Source organism: Bacillus rossius, chromosome 8, assembly GCF_032445375.1.
Source record: "Bacillus rossius redtenbacheri isolate Brsri chromosome 8, Brsri_v3, whole genome shotgun sequence".
Classification (NCBI taxonomy): Eukaryota; Metazoa; Arthropoda; class Insecta; order Phasmatodea; family Bacillidae; genus Bacillus; species Bacillus rossius.
Window position 1 is genome coordinate 12,287,335 of NC_086336.1, and position 20,760 is coordinate 12,308,094.

General features: G+C 33.2%; 1 protein-coding gene across 1 annotated transcript in view; it reads left to right on the forward strand.

The window, feature by feature from the left end:
- LOC134535261 (uncharacterized) overlaps positions 1–16,160 on the forward strand; it is a 112,437-nt gene extending 96,277 nt beyond the window's left edge. Inside the window, exons 3-6 of the mRNA XM_063374332.1 lie at positions 2,533–2,719; positions 10,081–10,219; positions 11,613–11,745; positions 16,099–16,160. Coding sequence (XP_063230402.1) covers positions 2,533–2,719; positions 10,081–10,219; positions 11,613–11,745; positions 16,099–16,160 — 521 coding nt within the window. The remainder of the gene's footprint in view (positions 1–2,532; positions 2,720–10,080; positions 10,220–11,612; positions 11,746–16,098) is intronic.
- Positions 16,161–20,760: the final 4,600 nt, after the last annotated feature.

Sequence of the window (20,760 nt, forward strand, 5' to 3'; positions counted from 1 at the left end):
GAATTTATTTAAATGATATAATAAATTTTATAAAAAAAATCACTATATATTTCTACATTTTAAATAAGAATTATGTCGTAAAAAGTAATTTAAAAGTAATTGGAAATGCAATCTGTTACTTACGAAGCGTAGTAATTTTACAGATTTTAATTTTTTTTATTTTTTACGAATAGTAATTGTAATTAGAACAAGTTGCATCCAAACATATGTAACGGCTCAGCCCTGAATGTAATATTAAGCCAAGTATGCAGCTGAACTTCAAAATCAGTTCAATTTACTAGCGTCTAATTAAAATAATCTAAAATCATTGATTTATTATTTGTAGTAAGTTTGGAGGAATCCCAGTAAAATATGATTTATATGTTTACAAAAAGTAACCATTTAAAATCGAAATGACTAAGATAACTAAATTTCTTTTGTTACTACATACAATAATTGACATGATTTTTGATATTTAAGATTACAAAACCTAAAATTTAAAGAAAACAGATCAAAATAGGGCTTTAAGTCTGCGAGGTTAATAATAAAAAATACTGAAAATTACATTTTAGAAGGTTTTTAAATTTTTTAAATTCAAACGCCTACCAACAACTAACGTAAATCATATTTTTCCCTCAGTGTAACTCTAGTAAATAATTTCAGGGCTAGCAGTTACGTAGTAGTGTGGATCGAAACATGTAAGAATTTTTTGTCCGCTATAGAGATTGAAAATATCGCCTTCTACATGGAAAAAAAAATACTGAAGAAAAACTATAGTAGTGACATAGAATGACGTATTCTGGTTGCATAACATACTAATTGTTTATAGAATCAAAAAGTGAAATATTTTTCTTAAATGTTTTAATGTTACATAAAATTATATAGTCTTCATGCAGTCTGACGTTTATTAAACTATTACATCCATAAATTATTTTAAAATATTGAAATATTATCAGTATTAATTTATTCAACTTTATTAAAACATAATATTTTAAGTAATTTTAATTATTAGGTCGTTAAATTTTCAAAAAATTATATTGCAAATTCCTATAAGCGTTTAGTACAAATGCGCAACTGGAATATATAAGTTGATTTTAATTTATTTTAGTTAGTTTTCATTCAAATTTAAGAACGAACAAATCTTAATATTTTGGCCAATCAATATGTTGAGTAGGTATGCTCACTATCACAACTACATTTCTTAGGCCAACTGGTGGGTCATTCGTCAGTGTACAGGAAGTATGTTTAGTACAGAAGTATGAAAGTAACTATTACAGTCACATCTATGAAATTAAATATTTGTCTGCCGGCGAAGCCGACTTTTGTTGGGAAAACGTTTTTACTGTTAGATTTTATGTCTGAACACTCACAAATATTTGACAATTTTTCATTATTATTTTTGCATATTTGAAATTTTTTATAGTTTCTGATCTGAAATGCTAATTACGGTATTTCACGCCCATTGCCTGCTAAACTAAAGTTTCAGCCACATCACAGTAGTAATGTGTACCGATGATTTGCTCTGCATTTAGGGTTGAGAATCAACTGAGAGTCTGTGAGGTGGCAGGGCTATGTACATAAAATAATGCCAAAGTTATGCCTAAATTTTAATAGTATCTACTGTAAGTGTTGTAGAGTTTTGGTTCAAGGTCACAATTAAATAGTAACTCAAAACAGTTTCAGTTAAGCGCATACGCTAGTATCTACTTATTTGTTGTTTTCTCACTTCCTGCGCCATCTAAGCAACATGGCGACTTCTGAGCGTAGTTTTTTTGTGTTCTGTAATTTGCTAAAAGTTAATCCGTAATTTCAATTCAACGTGTGTTTCATTTAAAGTTTAATTGTGACCCCTCATGTGGCAAAACATCTGGCGATGGTATAAGAAAATCGAAACAACTGGATGTGTTCTCTGGCCTTACGTGCACCTGACGTAACGCCATGCAATTTATTTTTTCATTTAGGGCTTTAAAAAAGATCGTGTCTACGTTCCACCGCTACTTAATGATTTTCCAGAGTGGAGCTACTGAATAAAAGGCTATTGATACTATTACACCGGAATTGTTATCTAATATGTGGGAATAATAGGATTTTAGGTTGGATGTGTACCGTATGACTAAAGGTACACATATTGAACATTTTAAAGAAAAAACTAGGTTAGTTGACCTTCAATTGTATATTTTGATTTTATGTAAATAGTCTTAATTCAAATGTTATAAAAAAACATTGAAACTGGAATATTCTTTCATGGACATTCTGTATATTGCCTGGAGTCTTATGTCGATAGTCAAAATGTTGTTATGCTGATTGCAAAATTTTGAGACACGAATGTATATTACAACTGACGTAAAATAGTCTCAATTTTTAACGTATTTATTTTATCTCGTCGTTAATAGTTTAATGATTCGTGTAGTAAGCTTTGAATTCAATATTGGAAGTTATTATATGCATTTGTTTAAATTTAACGTGAAGTGCGTTTGAGGATGTGCTACATTGCGACACTGGTTGCTCTTGTTCCAACTGCCTTTTGTTTGAATGCGGCGCCCTGGATTGCAGCCCACGGCAAGCGGAGCGGAGCGCGCAGCCAGGAGAAGTTCGTAGTTCCGGAGAACGCCGAGCAGAGCGTTGCTGTGGCGGCGCCGGACGACGCCAGGTGGTTCCTCGCGCCGCTGGTAGATGGCGTCAGCGGTAACGAAGTGTGGCGAAGCAGTGAAGACACCGACAGCGTAGATAGCGCTGCGAGGTATTTTAAGCGAAAATGCTGGGTTACGGTACGTGCAGAGGAGACTTACGCAGAAATTTGATTTCACTATTTCTGTGGAGGGGAAGGATAGAACCGATTTTTCCCCTTTTTTCCTTTCGGGTTATTTCCTTCTGTTGATGTGAACGATTATTATTATTATTATTATTATTATTATTATTATTATTATTATTATTATTATTAGGATTTTGGTGGGGAAAATGAACCTCCCCCCGTAAGACTCCGGCAATCTTGCGTTGGCCTCTGGGCACGTGTTTAGTAAATTAAGGGCCCTGTCACATTCGCGTAGGGATGAGAGCCACACCCAGATGGTTACAAAAATATCCGAGCTTCACCGCGCGTTCCCGCAACTTCGGAATGCACACAGACCCTATTGGTTTAACTGCAAAGAAAAAAAAAACTCATTGTCAAAATAAACTAAAAAATAGCTTCTATCGTTGAAAGAACTAAAGATTAAAAACTAAAGTTTTAAATTATTTTTTTTCCAACAACTAAATAATGCATCACAACTCTGTTTAACTAAAAGCGTGGGTTGCTATCTTCTTTCGTATTCGTAATGACTATACCCTAAATTTTGTAACAGAAAATTTAAGACAATTTATATCAAGCATTCCATGTCTAATTTTGAGTTCGTTATTGTTATTAAGTTCGAATACTCATATTCGTAATGACAATATCCTAAAATTTTCTAAGTGACTATATCCTATAGGTAATTAGTGACAGAACGTCTTTTACAAATCAATAGAAAACAATCTGATATAGCTAGTATATTTTGATTTCTTCAAAGCATTTGACTCTTGTCAGCATTCATTAACTATTTGAAAGATCACAGATCCTATATTCATTGCTTGGTTTTCAAATTATTTGTCCGATAGATTTTTAATGGTAACAATAAGCGATTGCTTATCCAATAAATATCGTGTGTTTTCTGGTGTTCCTCAAGGTGTAACATTGTCACTTCTTCTTTTTAATACATTTGTAAATGATATTATATATGTTTTGTCTTACTATCAGGTTTTATTATATGCTGATCTTAAATTATATAATAATATTCCAAATCATAGTGATAATTTAGAACTGCAAATTGTCATCAGCTCTATAATTATGGTGTGAAACTAGCGCTATGTCGTTAAACGAATTACTTATAGAACATTTATTATTACTCAATTTATTATTGAAGTGAAACTTCTAATGCGACTTCCAACAAGGTTGCGTTAAACGTTTAACGCTACCATGGAGGGAGTATGAAAGTACTGTTGCGTTAAACGTTCAACGCTCCTGGGGAGGGGGAATAGAAAGAGACAGAGCGAGAGTGAATGCCGTGGCACTCGAACGCATGCGCGTAGTATACCTGTTACAGGCCAGCGCGAGCGTTAGCAACGAGTAGCGTCCAATATTCCAAGCACATGCGCGTGGTATTCTTGCTATGCAGCGAAGTAAACAGTGTGAGCGTCATGCAATTAGCTGAAATACGTACTTGTTGTTCTATTTTATTGTTCTATTTTAATTTATAATAGTCATTATTTCATTTACTTTTTTTTTTTTTTTGTTTTTTTTTTAGTTTGATTTGATACAATATGATTTCACTAAAAATCAATTTCTACCCCTTCCTGTTTTCATTTCCACATTACGAAGTTTCAGTTCTTCCGCGCGGAGGGACTCCACGCACTATTTTTTGTTATTACTTATAGAAAATTTAAGACAAATGATATCAAGCACTCCATTACTAACATTAAGATTATATTGTTAAGTTCGTAATGTCTATACACTAAAATTTTCGTTATTTGTATATCCTAAATTTACGTAATGACTATATCCTTAAATTTTCGTTTGGACTATACCCTAAAATTAGTGATAGAAAATCTATTATAAATTATATATTTTTTATTGATAGGTAAAAAAATTAAAAAACTGTAACCAGACTACGGGAAAAAAAACAATAAAAGGAAGAAACAAGGTAGGTGCTGTTTGTTATCATCGTCTTATTGTGTAAAACAATTTATTTGATATGTTAGATATTCCTATTTATTTAATTTTTCCTATTGAAATCCTCTGTCACTTTCACATTAATAAAATTATAATTCAATTCAAATGCCTTAGTCATGCGTTGTCAACTACAAAAAGAGAGCATTTTAATTTTATACACAAGCAAGCATTTTAGTTGGTTATACAAGAATGGTATATTAAATTATAATGTTATTATATCAAACTGATAGAAGATTTCAATTATAAAAGATTGATCTTACTTAATAAGACTATAATAGTAATCAAGACCTAACTTGTTGCTTACCTTTTAGTTTTTTCCCGTAGTCGGGTCACAGTTTTAAAAAAAAAAAAAATCTGTTGTTGGCAACACACGACTACGGCATTTGAATTGAATTATAATTTTATTACGTAATGTGGAAGTGACAGAGTATTTAAATAGAACTAAATAAATAGGAATATCTATCATATCAAATGACTTGTTTTACTCAATCAGACGATGATATCAAACAGCACATACCTTGTTTCTTAAATTTAATGTTTTTTTTTTTCGTAGTCGGGATATATTTTTTTTTTAACTTTCTTTTTTTTACTATTTTCCGTTTTAACATTTATTGCGACAACAAAATGACGAGTGGTATAATACCGTGAGTAATACATACGTATCTACTTAATAATTAAACAATATAGACCAGGATATTCATGATAAAACAATTGCTCAGTATACGGAATAGGATAAAGTAAACCACCTTCTTTCTTACATTTTTGTGTTTTTTTTTTTTTTTTCGTAGTCGGGTTACAGTTATTCAAACACCAGGCCAGCTTCCTCAATCCTCTGCATACATAAAAAAAAATAAAGAAAGGAATGAAATCTGTTAAAATCGGGTATTACAATGTAAAATCGACTTCTATTGTTGACATCGGTTAAAATGTAGCCTGTTACCCGGGTCATAATAACGAATAGATTGACACCTTATTCATCAAAATCGGATGAATAGTTTAGGCGCTACGGCGGAACATGCGTAAATACAAACAAACAATCATACATACATAGACTGCTAAAAGCATAACCCTTCCTTTTGGCTTCACCGTAGTCGGGTAAAAATTGAAGACATATGAAATCAAGCACCCCTCGCTTTTATTTACACTAGTTGTGTGCATTATTTGGCAGTTAGACAAGAAAATTAAATTTAAAGTTTAATTTTTAATTTTTGGTTAATTCAACAATAAAAGCGTTTTTTTAGTGTTTTTATACTATAAGTAAATTTTATTCTTTTAAATCTAAAAAAAAAATTTAAATATTGAATATGAGAAATTGTAACAAATCAAATAAATATGAGTGATTAAGGTCTTTGTTGTAACTTAATTTAGTCATTAATGTTCAATTAAACTAGTCAAAATATTATGTACATATAATATTATATCGTTTAAAAACACCATTTTTATAGCTAATCTATTTACTTTATTAAACATAACCTATAAATGTTATATTTTGTATTTTAAAATATGATATCCGTGAAAATACAAGAATTTTAATACATTTTTGTATTGTCAAAAGTTCTTTTTAGTACCCACCATGCCCACCATGCCCTGACCTCGTGGATACACAAAAAGCATGGAAATAGTGTTTTTTTTTAATCCTCTGACCCCCATTCACCGTAAACACAAAGGTCCTAAGTTATCAAAATATTGTATTGTCAGAGGAACTTTATATTTATGCAATACTACAACACATTCGGTCGTCAAAAATTGGGTAAAATTTTAATGGAATTATTTTATTACATTGTGCATTCATAAAAACAGGTCAAAGTTATAAAAGAATGGTACAAATTACCTGTTACAGTTACCAAATCTATATTACTCTCGTTTTGTTTCAGTAAAATTCTAGTTTGAAAAATGTATAAAATATCTTTGTTACTGCACTTGATACGTGACAGTTTCTGATTTTATGGTCCCTGTCATTTTAGGTAGATTTAGAAGAAATACTGCCGTTACCATTGTGCGATTTCCGGAAATGTTTATATAATTTTTTGTTTCAGCGTCATTATACCCCAAAACTATCGTAAAATCAAAAGTGTATAAATATATATACATCCTATTTTTATGGGCACGGTAACTGATATGATTTTTCAAAAATAACTTCCAAACTGATACAAAAATATAAAAATGGACAATCTCGGTTGAGTTCGTTAATGGACAATATCTGGCCAAAAGTGTAGACCTGGGGAAGGTTTTAATAAAAAATAAAACAGAGAAATCGCTATTACTCCCAAAATATGACGAATATCACATCTATTTGAATAACTTATAACTTGTAGGCGTAATACCAAAAACTTTCGTCTAAATACATTTTTCATTCGACCAACCATAACTGCAAGGGGTGGACAAAAATAAGTTTTAAAGTACAAAAAAAAAATTATAACTCCCTTAGTATGCACACTATCGAATCCGTTCCAATTGTTTGTAAATGGCATAATTTTGATCGAAAACATTTGTTTAAATAATTTTTGATAAATGAGCCATTACAGAAACGGGATGAAAATAACAGAAGTAAAATGTAAAACAATAATATAATTTCCATTCCATATACTCTATATGCAACTTATGTCCAACATAATTTTTTATACGACAAACCATTGCTAAAGAAGTGGAATAAAACAAGGGTTGAAGGACAAAAAATGCATAACACCCTTCGTAGACACATCATCAAATCCGCTAAAATTGTTTGTAAATGTTATTTACATCTCTGTTGTTTGAAACAATGTTATTTATTTAAACATTTATTAAACGCTAACAGACTAAGTCCAAAATAGGCTGCAGCTATATAAATATAAAACAAACACAAACAACACATAAACCTGGAAAAAAGGCTAAAAAAAAAAAAAAAGGAAAACAAATAAACAAAAAGGGAAACAAATTAAATGTGAAGTTTAGACGCGGATTTCCAAACAATCATATTCAACAGTTTGAGAATACTACAACATGGAAATGTAACACAAAGGAATTCACTATTAAATTCACATTCAAGTTATATGTACGAATAAGATATCTTCCATATATAATAATAATTTATGTTACTACAAGTAAATCACAATATTTTTGCATGCTACTGTATTAATAAGTCATTAGTACTAATTTTATGAGGATTCATAAAATGATCAAACGATTTCCTACAGTAATTAGTACTAGCCACACGATGCATAATCAATTTATAAGACTGTGGTGAGGTAAATTTATCATTGCTCCTGTAACTGTAGACTGGAACTTTCAGGGACGTATGCTCTTTTAATGATAAAGATCGCGTCGAGGGCAGAACGTTTAGTTTGTATAGAGTATTATACTTTATTAACTTTTCATGATAATTAAACGGTGCATCTTTTGAATTAAATATTTTGAAGATTTTTTAAAAATAATAATTTGTATTTTTTTCTAAACTCTTAGAGCCTGATTCCGTCTTAAAGTTACAAACTAAAGAACCATATTCTAATTCTGATTTTATAAGGGCATAATAAAAACATAATAGAGAATCACTGACGTTAGCGTATTTAGTTATGAACGGAATTTTTTACTAATTAGACTTTTCATATAGTAATGAAAAAGTAGTTTCGAATTCAAAAGTACTTTAAGGTCATTTATTTCATTTACACGCCATATGTCCATGTGAATAAGTATACAAAAATTTATTTGTTTTCCTTGTGAATGTAAGAGGATTGGTTTTAACATAGTTTAGCGACATAGTGTTAGTTTCACGCCATTTTTATAGAGGTGAGGATAATTTGCAGTTCTAAATGATCGCTATGATTTGGAATAGTATTATATAGTCTAAGATCATCAGCATATAATAAAACGTGATAGTAAGACAAAAAATCTATAATATCATTAAAACATATATTAAAACGAAGAGGTGACAAAGTTCCACCGTGAGGAACTCCAGAAACAACACGATATTTATTAGATAAGCAATTGCTTATTCTTACAATTACAAATCTATAAGACAAATAATTTGAAAACCAAGCAATGCATATAGGATCTAGACCATAGGCTGTGAGCTTTCGAATCGTTAATGAATGCTGACAAGAGTAAAATGCTTTGAAGAAATCAAAATATTTTATATCAGATTGTTTTCTATTAGTAACATCATGATAAATTGTATTCATAAAATGGTACAGGTTCGCGGTAGTTTTTCTGCTAAGAAAGTTTAAAGATTTTTTAAATAAAACAAAACATATTTACAAATAATTGTTTCAAAATTTTTCGGAAAGGAACATAGCAGTGAGATTTATCAATAATTATACATGTTATATTTGTCCCCTTTTATATCACAGTCCTGAGCCTTTTTCTTTTCGTTTTCGTTACGCCCTGATGAGTCGTTGCCTGGACTTCTTTCGGTTTTGAATAAGTTTTACTTTAAATATAATTATTTTTTTCTGTTTGTACATACAAAACAATGCTAGTCACTTTGCATGTCATAAGAAAACTCAGTAACAGACAAAAATATTGAACATGCAAACACACAGAAAACGAGCGAAGTTCAACCGATGTCGAAGGTTTAACGTATAGACCTCGCAGAGAATTCCGTGTAAGGAAATAGTCAGAAAATATGACAGCACATATGAACACAATAGTCTTCCTTAAAAAAAAAAAAAAGAAAACTTACTTTTTTCGTCTGTGCTGTCTTCGTTTTGGTGCACACAATACCTGTTTAGTCACATCGCTGGGTTTTCAACATTAATATGTTTTCTATCATTGATTTAATTTTTTCTCCGCCGTTATATTTTTGTCTTTATTTATTTTCTTCTTTGCAACTGTCTCGTCCTTGTTAACTCTTTGTGTTCATCTGTGCTGTGATGTTTTTTTTCTGACTAATTCCTTCCAATGAATTATCTGCGTTGTCTATGTATTTAACCTTTAACACCGGCTGAACTTGGCTGGTTTTCTGTGTGTCTACATATTCATCATTTTTGCCTGTTGTTGAGGTTGACGTGTGTGAAATGAGTCTCCCCCACATGATTGATTTCATGACAAAAGGGTTCCCCCCCCCCCCCCTTTTTCTTTTATAACCCGGCGCTCTTAGCCTAACGGCCCTGCCGCCCAGAGGCCCCCACGGGCGTGGATGCGGATCACGCCGCATACGCAACAAGGAAGGGCGTTAGAGCTTCGGCTATACACAGGGGCTGAGGCTACCCATCCCAGCATGTGTACCACCATCGGCCCCCTACCCCACTCGGCCGACCAGAAAGTTGGATGCTCCCTTAGCCCTGTGGAGTTGTCATCACTTCTAGCAAGAATCACTCAGAGGAGGCAGGGCACAGGCCGGCGAGGCCACGCCACACGAGGCTGACTGGCGGCGCGTGTTGCAGCAGGCCGCTGGAGGACTCTGCGGGCCGGCCCGTGGCGGGTGACATCGCCGACCTGCCGGCGGACGTGGTGCTGATGCCGGCCCCGGACCAGCAGGGCGCCAGGCGGACACCCCACAAGCTGCTGCTCTACAAGATACTGGCGAGTACTTTCCCTCTGACCCCCCCATTATATGGTCACCGTGCCGGAATTATGGTACACCATGCCGGAATTATGGTACACCGTGTCGGAATTATGGTACACCGAAGCCTTAATTATGGTACACCGTGTCGGAATTGTGGTGCACCGAAGCCTTAATTATGGTATTTTAACAAGACATCTGAAGAAAAAAATTATCGCGTGCCGAATGTGTTGAAGGCAAATATTATGGTACGCGCTTCTAGCCACACACGGCCTTTTCTCCCACCAGCAGTGATCGTTAGCTGACGTCGAACATATGCGACGTCACGACCGCCATTTTGATTCCACTACTTTGCTGCCAGAAGGCGCTAGTGTCGATTGCAGGTGTCCGCCATCTTTTCCTGATGTCACTGGTAGTTCTGGGATCTGTCGTGGGGAAGCGCTGCTACAGCGCCAGATGGCTCTACAAGATACTGGCGAGTAACTCACTCCACTCTGTCGTCGATCCTCGTACACCTCACGCGGTGTGATCATGCATCTGTTTCCTTGTCATTCCCCAATGCAGCCTCAGCCAATGGATACTTCGATTCATAGATGCATCCAATTAGAAACTAGTCATAAAAGGCAATCCGAATTCTTTCAACGCTAACATACATGGATGTTGCATATAAAAAATACAGTTTATCTGCACATATTTTTATAAAATCACATTCATTTTTCATTTCCAGGAATTTTATAATTCCACCCCGTTAGATGAACTCAAAATGGCTTAGACAGCAGTTGGCTGGCTGAGCAACAAACTATTGTTACAGTATAACCAAAATATGGTTCACATGGCTGGCATCCTTTCCGGAGTGGCGATAATGGACGCAAAAATAACAAGCGTACAAACTGCCGTCCGACAAGCCGTTCAATGTTGGACACAAATATTTCCTGCCACGCAGTTTGCATATGCGATCTTCATCCACACTTAGTCCAAGGATGAGAAACCACTCGCAGCTAGTGACTCTTACAGAACCTAAGATTCATTGACATTTAGTGATGATTCAAAGAATGATTTATGTAGCTGACTTAACATAACTAGCCTATTAAAAAAGTTACGTGTACTCATGTAAGCACGTTCTAAGTAATACTAGTTTGGCATGATTAAAGAATATTAATAATACACTGTTACGCACGCAGGACCACGACACGCGCCAGGTTCGGAGCTGGCTGGCGGCCCTGCACGGCCACTGGAGTCACGCGCCGTGTCACGTGCCGTCCAGTGACGTAATGCATGCCAAGCGTGTCTGGCCGGATTACAAGGGTCATCACTAACACAATCCCCCCACTTCGTACCCCGCGCATCGTCCTGCCTCGGTGCCGTTATCTATCGCTGAGCGGCCTTGGTAATTCCGTGGGCCTCCGCGCGCAGTGGAGAGAATGGACGCCACCCTTCTCGACTGTTCGGGCGTTCGGGTCGTTTCGAGATGACGCGACTCGTTACAGCGGCGCTCGTCGGTTCGAGAAGGGTGCCACAGACTACTTAGACAGCGTCGATGAGTGCCGTGAGTGCCGCGGGTGTTACGAGTGTGACGAGAGTTCCGAGCGAAGGGAAGTGTGTCATCGGCGAAGAGGTGCGACACGGATATCGACCGGATCGTGATAAAGTGCGGCGATTGAGTGGCGCGAGATTGTGTGTGTGTGGACAGGCGCGAGTTAAGGGGTGAACCACTGTCGAGCCTAGCTACAGTAAGGACTGTGAACTGCGGGAATTTGACAGACAGTGAGTGACTTGCGGATAACAATTTTTAAGTGCCAGTTATTTGAGATCAGAAATTTTCAAGTAAAATTATTTATTATTAATGTAAATATTAAAAATCAATAATACTGGAATTTAAAAACTTAATTGGGCTATCCCTTACGAACCCAGTTCTCCCCACATTATAAATCGTAACCTTAAGTTCGTTTTGGAGGATTTTCATTTATATAGAAGCTTACCTAATCACAAACAAGATGAAAATATTGGGAAATTATTTTCAATCAGTTGTTAACTGGTAAAAGATCAGCACAATCATTTCAGAATTATTGATAACAGTGTATGAAAATATTTACACTTAAATAATTCGTGTTTCGTTGGATTCTTTCCTGGAGACCAACGATAAATAAAATGTACGTAAAACGGACATTCATTATCACGAATAACGAGTCAGAGGTAGCAACTATACACATGATCTTACGACAATACCCTTTGGTTTAACAAATAAACTACAGCATAGACAATAGCGGGGTGTTCGTCAAATTAGAGCCAAAAACGATTAAAATCAACTAAACCTTTTTTGTTCTAACGCAATTTTTTCAAGAAAATAAATACTAAGTGAACCTGATAGAAAACAAATTTTAGTAACTGTTTTGCTGCTTAGAGTATTTGAAAAATATATACTAGAACTTTTAACTATTATATCCATACTAGCTGCCCGACCCGGCTTCGCACGGCTATACTAATGGAAAAAAATTAAGCCACATCTCACATTTACAGTAATGGTAAATAAAAAAAATTCAGTGAAAATTGATTACAATGCTGTATAATGTACCGGAGAGAATATGAATAGCACCGATGGTTTCCCGACTCGTGCACGCAACGTACAACTGATGTACCCGTACTTCGCTACGGCAGTCTACAGGCAGATCACTCTTGCACCGCTCATTATACATGCCCCTCCTTGTGGGTACGCCACTGCCGCGCGATGCCCGTTGCCATAGAGACGCAGAAGGCGTGAACAATGCCAAATACTGCCCTCATGCATACAAAGTACACACTATTGCCTGGTTTTAACCACCCATGGGATCTAATTTTCGGAGAATGTCATCCTGCGTAACATAAGGAACATTACTGTGAAGTTTCAAGTCTGTAAAATATATATATATATACTTGAAAAAAAGGGCAATTTTTGACATTTAAAGTACCCGCAAAATTTCAACGGTGATGAGGACAGCACTAACAATGAAATAGTCGTTGCCATAGAGACGAATGAAGCATCAACAAAGCAACAGCCGTTGCCATGGTGATTTCCTACCAAAAACTGTAAATTTTGATACATTACGCCCCGAAACTCCCCTTGGGATCGGATTTCCGCAGAATCCGTTCTTAGTGAGCGTCTACATCACAAAATGAGTAACTGTGCTAAATTTCAAGTCAATCGGGTGTATAGTTTTAGATATCTCGTGATGAGTGAGTCAGTGAGTGGTATTTCGCTTAATAAACTTCTAGCGCCTGCGGCATTGTCAACACACACTTAGTACGTGTACTGCATGTTGTATCTAACCCCCTTCAACGCATTTGATTCTAAATTGGACTTTTAGTAAGGATCCCTTATGTTATTGATAATATAATATAGCCTATAGCCTTCCTCGATAAATCTACCATCCAACACTGAAAGAATTTTTCAAATCGGACCAGTGGTTCCTGAGATTAGCGCGTTCAAACAAACAAACAAACACTTCAGCTTTATAATATTAGTATAGATTACGAATATTAATGAGCACAAATGGTTTACACCGCTTGCAACGTTGTATATCTTGCTTTTGAACACATTTTACGAAATGCTTATGTGCACTAGACTTCGTCATGACAAAATTTCGATTACAAGGTGCGCGTGTATTTCTTTGCACACTAAAACTTACCCCTCAAAGCACATAAACATGTTTTGACTACAAAAACAATAGAAAAAAAAGAAAACATGAATCCGGATTATTAATGCGTCTGACTCGGAGTTAATGAATCTTAAGTTTCTTGTGACAATTATTACACTTACTCATGTGCAGTTAAAATCCGGTTGGACTGTGTTTAGTTGAAATCACCACTATTCCCCGTCTCCCACGACCTCGCTAGTGAGAAGACGTCATTTTAGACGTTAAATTTATCTGAAGTACTTAATTTTCAGGCTTTCCCACTCCTGCCATTTAGAGTTATATAATTTTCGTGTTTTTCTCTAAGTAAATTGATATGTAACATTTCACAGTATAAGCATTGCATTTGGTCTCGTTCAATAAACGTTCTACATTAACGGCTATGTATGGATCGTCAGGCATGAATTCGTAATAAAAATTAACTTATTTGATTAATTGCGTCTTACTGTTAGTTACTAAATAGCTTTCAAAACTCTGTTTTGAATTAAATAGTCCATCATTAGTATGTAACAAAAAAAAAACATTTTTTCTGGTAAGGCTTAGCCTTAATATCAGAAATTTACTATTTGTCTCTATTAAGAGACAGAAAACACGTTTACAGATTTTTTTTTAGTCTGTGGCTAAATAAACCATAAAACATTTCACGTATGTAGTCACTAAAAAATTAATTTTATCAACGACATTTCTTTCTTTCACAAAGCAAAAATGTTTATCGAGCCAATTTCTATTAACTTCTAACATGCATTAATTGTAACCAAATGTTCAGTTATAATCAATAATTAGTTGTTACGACTAAATGTTGGGTGGAGTGAGGTGTTGCTACTCAAATCTCAGGACGTGCTTTCCGGTTCCGGTTCGGCGATCTGGATTGCTGATTCTCTAGATTTCCCAGAATAGTTTCAGGGAAATACTATACTGCTACCTTCCCCGACATAATTTCACACGACATATAAACCAAGAAATATTAATAAAATCTAAATGTAGATATGTTATTTTAATCCGTTAAAAGTCTTTATTTTGTATGGGAAGTGCAATTTTGCGGAATAAGTATGCGATTTTTAAATATATATTTAGTAACTTTTATTTCATTTTTATTAGTAACTAAACTGTAAAGCCGTTTAATTTCACATAAAAATATTCCAATTTTTATCAAACAACATAAATATTTAGGTATTTTAAAAAATAAGAATTAGGTTATCTACATGAAGATAAACATTGCCTAAGAAATATTTTTATTGTCATGTTGCCGTTGTCCAACCAAATAAAAATTCACAAAATTTAGAATAAATCATTAAAATGGCTTTAAACCACCCCACAGGGTGGACCTCAACTTAAATACTGGATGTCAACCAGCTGTAATCTCACAAAACATCGACCAATCAAACGCGCTGTCTAAACCCACGCAAACAAGCAGAGTAAAACAATTAGCGGAGAATATTAAGAGAATAATTTGCGCAACGTTAGGCCCTACAGGATGTACAAACAACTTACAATGACTTGTTCTTGGATTCCGACTGCGATACATTTATTTTCAAACAAAAAGCTTGACTTCATAAAAAGCAACGGTTTTACACGCCTGATCTTACACGTCTGAATACAAAATAATTTAAAACAGTAACAAAAAAAAAGATATTACAGTACGTTCAAATATAGTCCAAGTCCGTGGGTTGCACTCGTACCAATATTTTTTACGGAAATGCAAAGTCTGAAAGGCCTTTGATTGTCTATTGCAAGTTTACTTTTTGGGTGACATAGCGTAGGGATTTCTCCACAGCTTTTCGCAGTTGGAAAGGTGCGCAGGTTACAAGTAGTGACGTCACGAAGCATGCACAGCACACGGTGTTAAATGGGTTGAGCTCTTTATTAACGAAAAAATCTGAAGTGGGGAAATGATTTAAACAAAACTTCCAGTCTTTACCATTATAAGTTCTCTTAATTACGTTGTTCGTGAAAGCTAATCTTGCAGCTAATCAACTCCGCAAACGTTAAAGTAAATGTAGAAATATCACTAAATCATTTAAACTATCAAAGTTTGGGGACTGAATCTTTCAGAGGCGGCGCTCAATCAGCACAGACGAGTTTTTCAAAAATCTCGGCGACTCGTAATATAGCATGGGAGTGCGTTAAAGACGAGTCTAGGGGTGGGCAAATGGCGACGACCTTACTTGAATGTCTCGTAGTTTGCAGTTGTCGAAAGGCCCCAGCTCAGGCCCCGTTGGGTGTGCTTGCAGCCGTCTGGGTCGCGTGCGCCTCGCACACGACTGCTTCAGCGACCACACTCGCTGTCCGGTAACTCGCTCCCTGCTCCCGGGCATTCACTCCCGTCGCGCATCGCAACTGCCGCGCGTCGACCCACACACTCGTCTCGGTGTCAGTCAGTGACGTCACAGCCGCCAGCAGCGCACTCGCGCTACGCGTCACACGACACTTGCTACCAACTCTTCCATTGCCAACTGTCACTTGTGCTCACTCAGGTACTGCAACCCAGCCAAAGTCTCTAACGCGTGGTACGAGTGTAATAAATATTTGCCCCCACGTCTCTGTGCAAATTATATTACCCAAAACAAGTATAATGAAAACAGACTAAACACAAACTACTGCTCAGTGGGCAAAACAACTAAAGGGCAACTAGAGCTAAAGACAGAAATACGTCCTAAATGACAGTAACAGAATTATAGCAAAACAAAGTTAAACTCACGCGGGGCGGGGCACACGCCTCAGCAACATTTACAATGTTACCACAAAGTGCTATTTTGGCTCTTTTATTATTTTCAAGTTATGTAATTTAAATAGAAAAATTCCTTAAGTTGTTTAGTGCTAAAAAACTTTTATTTAAAAACTATCATATGAAATTACTTTTATTGTTAATGTATATAGATATTACTGCATTAACAGTACAAGTAATTTCATACGATAGTTTTTAAATAAAAGTTTTTTAGCACTAAACATATTAAGGAATACATATATAATTTGAAGCCAAAGAAGGTGTAATGAATCTACTCTAAAGCATTTGAGTAACAATTCCTTGAATACGTTCTTTAAATAAATCTTGCAATAGGGAATTCTGTTTTAAAACATTTCTCTGGACATAAGCTATTGCACTGCAATGCCGTATGTCCAAAGAATGGTATTAAATAACTACCTTGAATATTTTAATAGAAACATATGGAGTTATTAAGTTTGTTAAATTTTTCATTCTAATTAAAATGTTTTCGTTTCACTTAATTCGTTCTGGGATTTAAGTGAAAAGTGGTGTTATCTTGATGCCAGTAAACAATTTATTTGTGGTTCCTCGTGCCTTCTCTAGTAGAAAAATTATTGAATATGTTTGTTTGGAAAAGGTTTTTGGAAATAAAATTATTTTTTATGTTATACTAACTTCTTTAAACACGTTATGAGTGAATTTTTACGATGCGCGTTTACCATGCAACGAAATTTTCACAGAATAAAAAAAAGGTTACATAAAAAAGGAAACAGACAAAAATATTATGTAGGCTATGTGCTTTTAAATATTTTATTTTAGTGGTTGAAATTGCATTAAAATCATTTATTTAATTGTATTATTAGTGATAAAATCGTATTTATAAACTTGTTCAAGTTTATTTTCAGATTTATTTATGTAAGCGATGCTGTGTTGGCGTATGTATAATTTTTTACTTTATAATTTACTATTTTTTAATTTATTTTTATTAAATTTATAATACGTAAATAAGATTAAATATTCCGCGTAGTTATTGATTTTCAATATTAATAAAAATTTGTTACTATTATTTCAACACAATTAAACGTTTAATATTAAACCTACACGTTTTATATAAATATTTAATACTGAGGTTTTATTACTTTATTTTTAATTTTATTTAATTTACACTTATCCAATCGTATTCATATTGATACTCCAGTCCTTTTATTTTTCTATTTCTATTAATTATTTGAATGCCAAATTAAAATTTGATTTTTACTAAGCTCGTACCCGTACCTACGCTTCTAACACTCGTACTGGCACACAATTTTTTAAAATTTTGTTAATAGTGTGTCCAAGTGATACAATATATAGTAAAAACATTCACAATCCATATTAAGTTTATTTTATATTTTATACTAGTTTAGTAAAAATTTGTTAAAAATATTAATTATAATTTATATTTTTATTATAATGTTTCATCTGTTTCATATATTTATTATTATATTTTCTAGAAATGTACATAAACACATAGATATAGTCAACACTTTATCCTCCACAGTTCCAAATTTTATTTTTCCTTAGTTAATTTAGTTAGGAAAGTGTTATTAAAGAAATGAGCTTATAATAATATGAAGCTAACATTAAACTGGATATGCAAACAAAATCACAAAAGCAAGCAATTACGACACAATAAGAAAGATAAGATGAAAGAACAATTGATAGCCACTTATAGCAGCCTGATCACAGTAAAAGTTGTCATAAATGTAGCATATTTTAAATTATTTTAGTTCTAATAAAATAATTGATTTGCAATAACATTTTTAAAAATATTTCAAAAAAATATATACTTTATTTTAGTTAATGACTGAAAGTAATGTTTTGTATAGAATACGTACGCCTTTACAAATTTTTGTGTCTAACGTCAAGAATTATGTTTTTTATAAAACTATGTGAAAATAAAATTTGTTTCTTTTTTTTTTTTTTTTCAGAAGCGTGCTTCAATGAATTTGAACTAGACCCAAACTAAGAAGAACCGTTGTTATTTAATTTTAACTATCACTCCTCACAAAGAAGACTGTACCGTAACTTATTTAATGAAGTGAAAATGATTAAGTGAATTTTCTATTAGTCTATTTATTGCTGAAAGCTACCTCTTGTTTGTATAAATGTGAACCTTAGAATAAATTATTTCATCCCACCTAATAGTGTGTATTATTGTTATTGAAGTTATTGTTTATTGAATAACTTTACCCATTTTTCAAACCAGGTAACTTGGATTTATATTTTAACTTAATGAGTTTATATTTTGTTATTACTAAATGAAAAATAACCATTTTCTTTGTCCCCTTATGACACTTATAAACTTACACTTAAAAACTTTATTTTTCTTGTATATAATTATAAAATAATATTAACACACAGTATTCTAAAATTAATTAAGAGCAAAATTCTAAATATTATGGTTTTAACATATCTGGTGTTTGACAATAATTGGTTTGACTTAACATGTTTTAGTATTATGTAAGTTTTGAGCTTATTTTGTCAGCCAATTTCATTTTAATTTTTGTAAAATACAAAAATTAACTTGGAATTAATGCTAATTGGAGTTTAAGTAAATGTCAACTTTATCTTTAAAAAAAGTAATATTTTCAAACATATAATAAATATAAATTGACTGTACAAATTAATGTAATAAATGAACAAAATACAACCTTTTTCCATCATTAACGAAAAGTATGTATTAAGTCTTCAGGTATCTTTAAAACCTTAATTTTATAATTAATAAATGTATAAACAAATACAAAAGTTACGTTATTTTTAAATTCAGACTTACGTTTACATAGTACAATTTTGTTCCAAAAACACAAGAACAAATTTCAGGCACATTTAACTACAAAGACTGGGAATAAACAGTCACCATTGTTTTATATGATACATGAAATAACTTAATACTGCTAGCTATGAAAGTAATATAACTTTTTTTTTAAATCTTATTTGTCAAATAAGTTTTATATTTGTAGTGAAAGTATGTATCTGTAACATTTGAATTTTCAAATTTTTTTTAATTTTATTTTGGTATTTGCGCAATTGTTTTACAGAGTCAAGTTACAAGTAATAATAACAATATACTGTAGGCAAAATAAATATGTGTGTGTGGGTAAGTATGCAGGTTTGGACAGTAATTGCGGTTTTGGTAAGTTTTTGAGTTGTTGAAAATGGGATGCGTATATTCACATTTAGGATGCATATATTCACATTTCGGAAATCCATTGTATTAAAATGATTTTTATTCATAATATATTTTAAAATTTCAAAATTATATTTTATTAAATCTAACTAATTATAAACTAGCATTTATTCAGTCTAACATAATTATCTAATAAACATGTGGAGATATGACGTCGTAGAAGGGTTTTTTTCTTACTTGTACCAAGTACGTGTTTGAAAAATAGATACTACACAAATACGTCGGTAGTAAATGTTTTGAGAGTATCCACACAAATGTTTGTACTAACCTTAACAATAAGAGTTGAGACAGTCATAGTAATTTTGTGTGGAATAAAAAATATTTTCTCAGATATTTATACTAGTATGTTGTTTTTGTATTATTGCTATTAATTTTTTTTTAAAACCTGTTGAAGCACATTAAATATTCACACAAAACATTAAGGAATTTTAAACACGTGAATAATTAATATTACTTGGTAGTTTAAGTAATTATTTGAAACGTTTATTGGTTGTGTTTTAATTACTTTTGTTATTACCTGTTGCTTCTTTATAATAACATTTTGATAACTGTTATTCTTATTTAACGGTTGAATATTATGCATTTTAATTTCCTGAACTGTTCAAGGGTAAATTCTTTTTTCATAAATGAAGTTTTATTAACTTTTTTAATTATTAGCAAATGGTTCGTTTGGTAAGTATAATAAAATACATTTATTATTGGTGGTAAAAAAATTTTATTCTGAAAAGTTTGACTGTAATAATTTTAATGGAAAATATCCCAGAATTTTGTTCTTGGGATGAAAATATTTTTTTGTATGGACAGTTAAAAACATGAATACGAGCTGTAAAAAACTGACAGAATTAATTAATTGTGTTATTACGTCAACAGTTGCAAGAATTGTGTTGTAGTTGTAAGATTTCACTGTAGCTTGTAAAAAAATGTTCATAAATATGTTGAATGAGAGTAGTCACAGAGTCA